The 9,448-nt window shown below is 61.6% G+C and overlaps 2 protein-coding genes across 2 annotated transcripts; one reads left to right on the top strand and one right to left on the bottom strand.

The window, feature by feature from the left end:
- Positions 1-4,756: 4,756 nt before the first annotated feature.
- TRAVEDRAFT_74519 (uncharacterized protein) lies at positions 4,757-6,200 on the bottom strand. The gene is made up of 4 exons (XM_008045043.1): positions 5,897-6,200; positions 5,679-5,846; positions 5,559-5,629; positions 4,757-5,508 (listed from the first exon to the last, which is right to left on the bottom strand). The coding sequence occupies exon 4, from the start codon at positions 5,481-5,483 to the stop codon at positions 4,983-4,985; it is 501 nt and encodes a 166-aa protein (XP_008043234.1). The 5' UTR covers positions 5,484-5,508; positions 5,559-5,629; positions 5,679-5,846; positions 5,897-6,200; the 3' UTR covers positions 4,757-4,982.
- Positions 6,201-8,361: 2,161 nt separating this feature from the next.
- TRAVEDRAFT_131785 (uncharacterized protein) lies at positions 8,362-9,011 on the top strand (the record flags this gene model as incomplete). Its single annotated transcript, XM_008045042.1, has 2 exons — positions 8,362-8,772; positions 8,901-9,011. The coding sequence occupies 2 exons, from the start codon at positions 8,362-8,364 to the stop codon at positions 9,009-9,011; spliced, it is 522 nt and encodes a 173-aa protein (XP_008043233.1).
- Positions 9,012-9,448: the final 437 nt, after the last annotated feature.

Below are 9,448 nucleotides of genomic sequence, written 5' to 3'. Positions count from 1 at the left end.
TTGACCAAACTGAGCCGTCATCGGCTGGCTCTCGAGTGTGGACAACACATCGGGCTCATCAGCACAGTCGGCCCGGGGCACCTTCGAGTCGCGAGCCCGTCATATTCCACGCACACAGCGCACGCGATACGACAAATCAGCACTCGGGCCCTCTCCCCGTCCTCGGACGCGCTGCTCGCAGAACGCGACCCAGTACGCCGGTGCAACGGGCTGCATAAACAAAAAAGATTGTAATGGCTTACCTCAAGTCTTCCGCTGGTTTATGACGTGTCGCGGACGTTCTTGTCGACGTGTGTGATTGGGTCGATGAGCAGTGGGTCGTCTGGGGCTTTCCGGGACCGTACACAAGCGGAGGGAAGCGGAGGAGGAAGAGGGGTTGAGAGCAGCGGGGAGCGGGGAGCGAAGGCAGACAGCGTGTGCAGAGCGGACGCGGGGCAAATAGCCGCAAACGACTCGAGGGGGACGGAGTCTCCGCCTGCAGTCTCTTTAAGGAGCCGAGAACGGCGTTCGCCTGGCGCTCGCGCTGCCCGCAGCCCTGTACATCAACGGACAATTCCTGCGATCGGGCAGCAGTCAGCCTAATCCGAGCATCGATATCAGCCCTGTACCGACCCTCTCCACACGCGTGCAGAATACAGTCACCGTGGGCACACACGTCACAGACGTCCCTGACCGCGAAGACGTGCTAAAATCACACGCGAGGCATGCCGCACTAAGAAGAGAGCGTAGCCAGGGTGCTCCTTCCATGGCGGGAGAATCCCGACTTCCCCGAGTTCATTGACACAGGTGTGCGCTTCGCGAGGAACATAAACGGCTCTCACGTACCAGATCGAGTCAATGGCCGCGTCTTCAGGGCCGCACGGGGCTCAGACTCGGAGGCACGCAGCGCCGTCGACATTCCAGCCGACAACTCTTGCTATTTTGGCCATCAGCGAGTCATATTGTGAAGGCAACGAGGATTACGAAACAGACGTGCGAGTGTGCGACCAAGGATGTCGGCCGGGCCAGAGCGACATGGTGGCAGGAGGCAAGGAAGCGTCGCATGCAGACGCCGAGTGAGCGATTCGATCTACCAAAACAGGCAGGCGGTGTCGTTCGAAGCGCCGTCCGCGCTTTCGTCTCGACCACCACCCTGGGCCCGAGCGCCGACCGACAGAGGACCTCCCGGCGACTCAGATCAAGAAACGGCTTTGCTATATCAAGGTGCGCAATATGCACGTCGCACGAGAACATCCAAACCTGCTACAATGCATCCTCCGGCCCCTAGCTCCCACGCTTTCTCGCTGGCCGCTTCCACCGATCTCCTCGCCGATCTCCGTTGTATCCACCACGGCTCCTGTCACAGCGAGGCTGCACGCCGCAAATTGGGTGTAAGGTGAGCGCAGAAGCTCGGTGCATCAGCGGTCGCTGCCGGCAGAAACTCACACTCACGCTTGGAGATAGGCTCACCACGAGCTCGTTCCTTCCGACCCCTGCTGCGTCCTCCTCGGCACGCCCCGTGTCGTCCGAGTCCAGAGCGTGCAGCTTGCGCTTTACCTCGGCTTGCGGAAGTAGGTGGCTCTCCAAGCTCTTCGGGTTGGGAAGGCAGGGCATCCCGCAGTGGCTGGGGACCGGCGCGTCCGATGCTTTGAGAGCCAATGAGCCCTCCTGCACGAAGCGTTAGCAGCTGCACATGAGACACTACACGGAAAAGTGACTGACGAATATGTAGCGCAAGATGCATGTGGAGGCGGAGCCGGAGGACTTCTCGGATGGACACGGGACCGTCTGATGCGAAACGGGTACTAACTTCGATATTGCATAAGACGTCACTGGGAGGTTCGTGTGCAGGCGTGCGCGAGAAACGGGATGGAGAGATATCGTCGAGCGCGGGAGAGCGTCGCATGGTGTCGCCGAGGGTTGTTGACGAGGCAGGCGGCTTATGAGATGGCGGACAACCGCTGGGAGCGAACGGTGAGCATTTCAGTCACTGGATTTCCTCCGAGTCCGGGGATATTTGTCAACCAATGCTGATTTCTTCGCGCAGGATACCGCCATAAATGGTAGTACCCATGCCGACGCGGCGCGGCTTGCATTGGTAGAGTTTTGACTGGTCTGCCCGAGCCATTCGATCCCGATACACCATCGTCGCACCGCAAAATAGGTTAGTGTGCACACCGGGAGACTCCTCTTGGAGCAGACAGACCGGGGCCGTTTGCCCTCCATGCACACGCCCTGTGTAGTCTGAAGATACGCTGGTACGCCCATGCATTGCTGTCTTTTCCCAAAGCGGCTGACATGCTCTCGTGCCTCAATTTAGAGTTGGGCAAGGATCGCGAGGATCTCAAGCCCGTAGAACATGGCGCTCTGCGCGCTCGAAGACGGCGCTCACGCTCGGTCTGGTACATCAAATTCCATGTGCAGTTGACCACGCCCCACGCGGCATCAAGCGGAGCGCCCCCATAGCGAGCAGAAGCACATCCCGCGAGTAGGTACGCATTCTTCCGCACGCACGTCCTTGTCTGCACGTCCCGCGCAGCCGTACTGATCACAAGAATATAGTGCAGTTTGCGAGCTACGCAGGAGCTTGCGCTGTTGGCCTGAAAGGGCTCGGACACGGCGATGAGCTTCTCGTGCCTGCGCAACGGTACTATGATTCGCACAGCTCGGTTCGCTATGCACACGAAGCAAGCTTCTTCGACATCGAGAATTGAATGCCTCGCGCCCGGCCGCGGCGACGCATCACTCGAGCTCATCGCGCCGAATAGCCCCCTTCAAGCTCGTATCGTACAGTCTGCAGTGCGCGACGCAGATGTCCTCGCATCCGCGGGTGTGCAACACGGAAACACGTCAGTATTTGCTACACTTCTCCATCCTTGCCAGACCGACTGACATGCTTCTGTGCTTCGACATCGGCTGCTAGTGGGGTTCGCGATCAGGTTCGTCCAGTCCTTTTTCCCATACCGGCGCCCTCACATTCCTCATGTACAGATGCACACCGCCGGCCGAATAGGACGCACGAGGCGAGGATCGCGAGCGTGCAGCACATGGCTCGGTGTGCGCTTGAACAAGGCATCGGCATTCCCAGTAGGCACAGAAGGCCCATTTCCATGCGCGGTTGACCACGTTTTGCACCGCGCCAGGGACGAAGCGGAGCGCCCTTTTTCGAATGTCGGGTGAGTAGGTACGAGTCCGACTCGCGCTGCGCGTTCTCTGCGCCGCGGCGTCGCATTGCACCTGACGATGCCATGAGGACTTGATGAGCTATGTAGGAGCTCGTTTCGTCGATGGGCTGACTGCGCACTCAGGCTGCCGCATGCCGCCATTGTCTGGCTCGTCCCACGTCATGCAACTCGGCTCGCTACGCACGCGAAATCACCACCCGCGCTCGACATCGCGGACTCGGTGGTGCGCACGCAGCACAACCCTCAGCGCAATCAAATCACTCCCTCCATGTCGTACCACACAACATCTCCGCGATGCTAGAGCCCCCGCTGCCCCGCCGCCCCGCCAGACACCCGCAGACCAGCGGTCAACGCAATCTCCCTCCACGGCCGCCCGTCGTCGACGGAGATCCCGGACGACGATCTGCTCGGGGAGGCACGAGCCCACCCGGTCGGAACCACGTCTGCGGGCGGCAGCGTGCGCGCACGCTGCTCGGGACCGCCCGCGGGTCGTCGTTATCGCGCCGGTATGTCACTCAAGCTGTCCTTCCCCGCCCACGGATCAATCCTGCTCACCGCCGTCACGTAGATCCCCGCGTCGGCATGGCGGACGCGCCTGGCGCCGGTGCCCGTCTTCTGTGCAGCGGACACGGCGGATGCGAACGACGGTGACGAACGTGCCAGGTCCTCGGTGCGCGCCGGGGCTGGAACAGGCACGCCTCGTGCGTCTGTGCGGCGACGTCCAGGACGTGCAAGCGGGGCGCCGTCACTTGTGGGTCCGCGCAGCGCGCCACGGACTCGGACACCGTCGCAGAGGAGATGGACGGCCCCCTCCGCCCAGTCCCCGCACGCACGCCAGACGGAATGCGGAATGTGCGCGCACGCGGGACGCGTCAGACCGCGACGGCTCGTACGCAGCTCAAGGCGGGCTGATGGACGCAGGGCCGTCGTGTCGAGGCCTCTGCGCCGGCGCACTTCGCGTCCGAACGGCGAGCGGAAAGTTTTTGGCTTTTGACGGCGGTAGGCCAGCCTTCCCCGCCATGATGCGCCCGTGCTCACCAACGTCGCCGTCGTGTTTCCTCTTTTGCAGACTAGCGGGCTGCGCATACCTCCGCCGACGTCCGTGTGCGCGTGGACGCGAAGGCGAGTTGCCTCTTGCGACATGGCATGTCCGGCGGAGATGCGTGCAGCCGACGATCCACGGACTGCGTTCTGCCCTGCGCAGACTGCATAGCGCAGACGTCGCACACTGCGGGACGAGTGCGGGCTGGAACTGTATGTTGTTTTACCGCGCCAGATACACACATTGTGCGACCGCCTTCCTGAACCCGTGCGCCCTGTGCCCTCAAACCCGGGCCCTCGTACGCGCGCCCGATACACTGTTCTGCCATCTGTCTTCGCGTGCGGATTCGCCGCCGTCCCACACTAACTCTGTGCATCTCGGACGCGAAGCGAGGGCGCACGCCGTGCGCGAGAACACCGTCTCCGCCGCCCGACACCGTCGCGTGCTACCCTCCGCCGAGCATCGCGAAATTGGATGCTCCATGCCCGGTGCACAGGCCGTCTCGTTCCGCACACGTACATGTCGCAGACGCAGAATCCAAATATATTTTGTAATACACAACGCAAAGTGCATGCATCGACGCCGGCTGCCTAGCGAACACGCCCAATTTCGACGTGCACGCCCGTGTGCGTTCTCGCACGACCTCCCGAAACAGCATCCACCATGCTCCATTTGCATGCCCGCCGTCTCCGTCTACGGGCGATCGCGCCCCGCCGTCCCACACTACTGCACGTCTGCGGACGCGAGCCGCCTCCGAGGCCGCGCACGACGCCGTCCTACCCCGTGTCGCTGTCGTCGCGCGCACAATGCTGGACCACAGACAGAATGCGCCTCTCGGGCCGTCGTGTGGTGCAGCATCCGCCCCGAGCGAGGCGTGCCGGTGCTGTCGAGGAGGACGGCGGGAGTGCACGCACGGACGCGCCCTCCGCCGCGGGCGCGAGCGCGACGTGATGCACGCGCCGGCGGAGCGCGCGTGCGGGGACACGGCGGCGAGCCAGGAGCCGAACATGGCGCGCCGGCGACGTGCGTGGGAGGTGTCTGGGCACGCAACCCTTATGAGCTGGGGCTGGGGGTGGACGGCGAGGGCATGTCTCCGCGTGCGCGCATGCTCCCCACCCTGCCTCCTCTGCCCCGTCCTCCAGCCTGGCGAAGGCGACCGAGCCTGTGTCCGTGTGCGCTGTCTTGCCCCGTACGTCGTCCACCTGTGTCGTCTTGTGCTCACTTCTCTGCCCGCGCAGTCTCTGCGCTCTGCCGCCGTCCTGTGAACACGCGGTCATCTCGAAGAAACGTGGGTACGCGCCGCTATCATGTCGTGAGCCGACTCACAGACTCGTCACCGGCCAAGTACTCACCTCGCTTACAGGGCCGCTCGACGTTGCTTGTACGTCCGTGGCGCCGTCGCCGTGTGCGCACGCAGAGGTGCCTTTGGGAGGTAAGTACGAGCTCGCCCTCGTGTGTGCGCTTTGACTCACCTGCCCTCTCCGTAGACGACACCATGGGGAGGGAAAGGGTTGCCCATGCGGGGGGCGTCGTCTAGCCGTACATACTGCTGCTGTATGATTCGTACATTGAGGATGGAGGACGGCGGCGTAGTGTGAGACAAAGGCGGCGGAAGCGCGCAGCAAGAGGGCTGCGAGCATCTGCAGCGACGTAAGTATGTACATAGTAGACAAGCACGACGCGAACTCACCTGCGCCTGCCACGGCCACCTCGCTGCATGGTGTCGCCAACGTCGCGGGACGTGTATCCCGCGTGCGGCGTCCTCGGCCGCAGCATGGAATCGGACGGGCGGGCGCGGTCGACGTGGAAGGCGACCTTGCCCGCGCCCGTGTCCATCCGCCTTTCTTGCTGGTACGTCGTTCACTTGTGCCGCTACGTGCTCACTGCTTTGCCCGCGCAGCCGTCGCACCCCGGCGCCGTCGCGCGAACGCGGGGCCGTCCTGAGGAAATGGGCCGCCGAAGCGACGTGAGCACACACGCAGAGGGGGGGAATACTTACCACTACAGCGTTCACGGCGTCGCGCAGTGTGCCTAAGCGCCGTTTTCCGCTCTCGTATGCATGTTGGTACTCACCTGGACGTCGCATTGCGGACGCTGGGGACAGCGACGGCGTGGGTGGGGGGGATGGGATGGGATAGCTCAGGCGGGGGGCTTCATGTAGCTATATACGCACCGGAGACGAGGCAGAAGGCGGGCACGTAGGGCGCTTGTTTGTATGGTAGCGTGGCGATGGAGGAATGAATGACTAGATACTGAAAGCAGTAGCAAAGCAGTAGACAGCGCAGGCGCCGTTGTAATGCAGCACACGGAGTTCTGGTCCGTACCTGGCGAGAGCGGTGTCGTTCGAAAGCCAGAGGCGAGCCGGGCGAGCGTATGCGATAGCGAGGGAGCAGGACGTCGGGCGCGGCGGCGAGCGAGGGCGCAAGGCGTCGGGCACAATGGCGGGCGAGGGCGCAAGACGTCGGGAGGGTCGAGTGAGCTTGGATCGAGCGAGGCCAGTCGATGCTCGTCGTCCTCTGCCAGGATGCGTGGACGCGCGCCTAAGAGGGACGCGATCGGACGAGAATAGGTGTGGCGTACGCGCGTCGCCGCGATGACGTCGCGCGACACAGCGCTGACCTGCCGCACTCGAGAGAGAGGCTGGCGAGAGCAAGCGGGGATGAATGAACAGTGCGTGGTGGCGAGCAAGCACCAAAGCAGATGGGCGTCTGCAGAACCCCACACGTGGCCCCGCACTTTCTTCCGGACTTGGCACTCCCTGTCAAGTGGTCCCGCTGGCCGTCGTTGCTTGAGTTCCCTTCCCATCGCTTAAATACAAGGTAACGGACGAGAAGAGAGCTCTGGAATTGATAAAAAGCCTGGAAAGCGGACTGAGGATCCTCGTTCGTTGACCGGCCTCTCTGTAGCCTCTCCCTGCTCTCAACGCCCGGCACTGTCCCCTTACCATCCACATCCATCCATATACCTCTCTCACCACGATACCAACCGACACCAATCTTATCACGCAAGTCATGATGTACGCACGCGCCATCCAGACCCTCACGCTCATTCTTGCCGTCTCCTTCACTCTCGGTACGACTCCGACGCACACGCATCTACTTGAGCAAGTCGTGCTCACCGGGAGTCTCGCAGTCTCCGCATCACCCGCGCCCATAGACCCCAAACAAGCAAACGTCATTGCCCAAAACAACAACATCGCATGTTCGGGCCCTGAGGGGTGCGCAGGGGTGAGTCTCGTTGTTATGCATCCTCTTCGCCCAAACATGACACTGACCATCATGACAGATCAACGGCACCATTGACGCGGTGTCCAACTCCGGAGCCTTGCCGGCTCTAGGAGCGGCCTCCCAAGTTGTGGCGTTCAGCGCCGCGGCCGTGGGAGGTCTCTCGGCCCTCGGTCTCCTATAGTGAGCCTTGGACGGGACCAGCCTCTCCTACCGGAGCAGGAAATCTATCTGTGATTGTCCATAGGGACTGCAGCTCGGACTGCCATTCGTTTAGCATATGTATTATTGGTAATTATGGAAGACTCGTAGATCTCACCTCGATATCCAGATATTATGTTGTTGCAAGCTACGAGAACGAGCTATGTTGACAGTTTGAAAGCTCTTGACAGAGTTTTGCTTCAGATGCTGCTGCGCAAGATGCAGGTCGCAGTTTTTTATCCGGATATCTCGATAGAGCACTCGTCGAGATGTTCCTGGCGCTTTCGAGGGACGTACACCTGCTTCGAACCCATCTGCCGCCATCTGCTCGTTCGTGACGATATCCGTTCTAGTGGACCGGGCAAGGCACCGGGGAAGTCGGAGGGCGATTATGGTTCGGATATCGAGAAAGTGTTGGCGTCATCGGCAGCATAAATTTGGAGCGGACAGAGTAGAGAACAAGTATGCGCATGAGAGAGAGATGCTGGCAGGCACTGTCAAACAAACAAGAAATTAGCAGCTGAATCGATCGGAAGGCCGCCGAGTCCCGCCGCCTCACCGAGTAGGGTGTGACTCGATCGTCACTCAGATCGGCCGTCGTTCCTTCCAGACAGTAACCTGCTACCAAGTACCTACCGCTCGTCGCCAACATAGCCAGAAACGTGAGTGTTTTGAGCATGACGGTGGAGGTCAAAGAGGCAGAAAGTTCATGCAAACGCCCATCCGCAGCATGTCCGCTTACGGCGTCATCTCCTCCCGCTCTCTTTCCTCTCTCCCCTCCACAACATGGAAACTCGCTTCCAAACGCTCAGGTGCTCCCAAGCACCTCACTCTGCACCATGTCACCCTCGAAACCGCACGAGCGCTCCCGGGACTCGTCGACTACCTACACCGTACGTTCGCGGATGAGCTCGCGGGCGGCCGCACCTATCCACAAGAGATTCTGCCCGGCGAAGTATACACACGCGAGCAATTCGACGCGTATTACTTCGCTGCAGACGTCCTCGTCGCAGTACTCGGACAGCCTGCTTCCGATTCAGTGAGCGCGGCCGACGCGCCGGACGGCAGCATCGTCTCGATCGGGTTCGCAGAGGCCGTGAGCGGCCGCGCTTGGGAAGAGTGCCTCGCCGGCTGCTACTACGTGAGTGCACTCCCGAAGAAGGGCGTTCACCCCGCGGGGGCTCGAGAGTAATAGACGCATCGAGCGCCGCCTGGGTGCGTCCTGATGAGTCGATGATCATTATCGCTGACCGCTTCCTCACCATACAGGTGAAGCCGAATTACCCGGGTCGGTCGTCGCATGTGAGTAATGGCCGAATTGCGCTTCCTGCTGTCCTCGATTGTGCTTCTTCTCTCCTCGGCGATGAACGCGATCGGTAGTCCCGTCCCTGCGCCGTTGCGCTGAGACTGTGCGCTGTGATGCCGAGATGGAAGTTCTGGGATTGAACGGCATCCTCAGAACTGGTAGCGCTATGCTTGCGGATACCTGCATGCGTTGCTCTGCTGTAATGGTCTGGAGACGTCCTCTACCAGGGCTCTTTCGTGGACGTCTGCCGCGTCCCATCTGATGCGAAGGGCCGCCGGGCTTCCCTGGACCGTTCCCCCCGTCCCACAATGCTGCTGTTCGCGAGGAGGGCGGCTCGGAGCCGGGGGGCGGGCGGGCGGGTGCCTGGCGGGGGGAGAGGCTGGAGAAGTAATTCGTAAGTATGTGTGGGTCGTGGGCTATAGGTTGCAGGTTGTAGGTCGTGGGCTATAGGTTGCAGGTTGTAGGTCGTGGGCTATAGGGTTGCGAGGTTGTAGGTCGTGGGCTGTGGGTT

Source organism: Trametes versicolor (assembly GCF_000271585.1).
Source record: "Trametes versicolor FP-101664 SS1 unplaced genomic scaffold TRAVEscaffold_11, whole genome shotgun sequence".
Classification (NCBI taxonomy): Eukaryota; Fungi; Basidiomycota; class Agaricomycetes; order Polyporales; family Polyporaceae; genus Trametes; species Trametes versicolor.
This window is presented reverse-complemented; position numbering and strand designations above follow the sequence as displayed.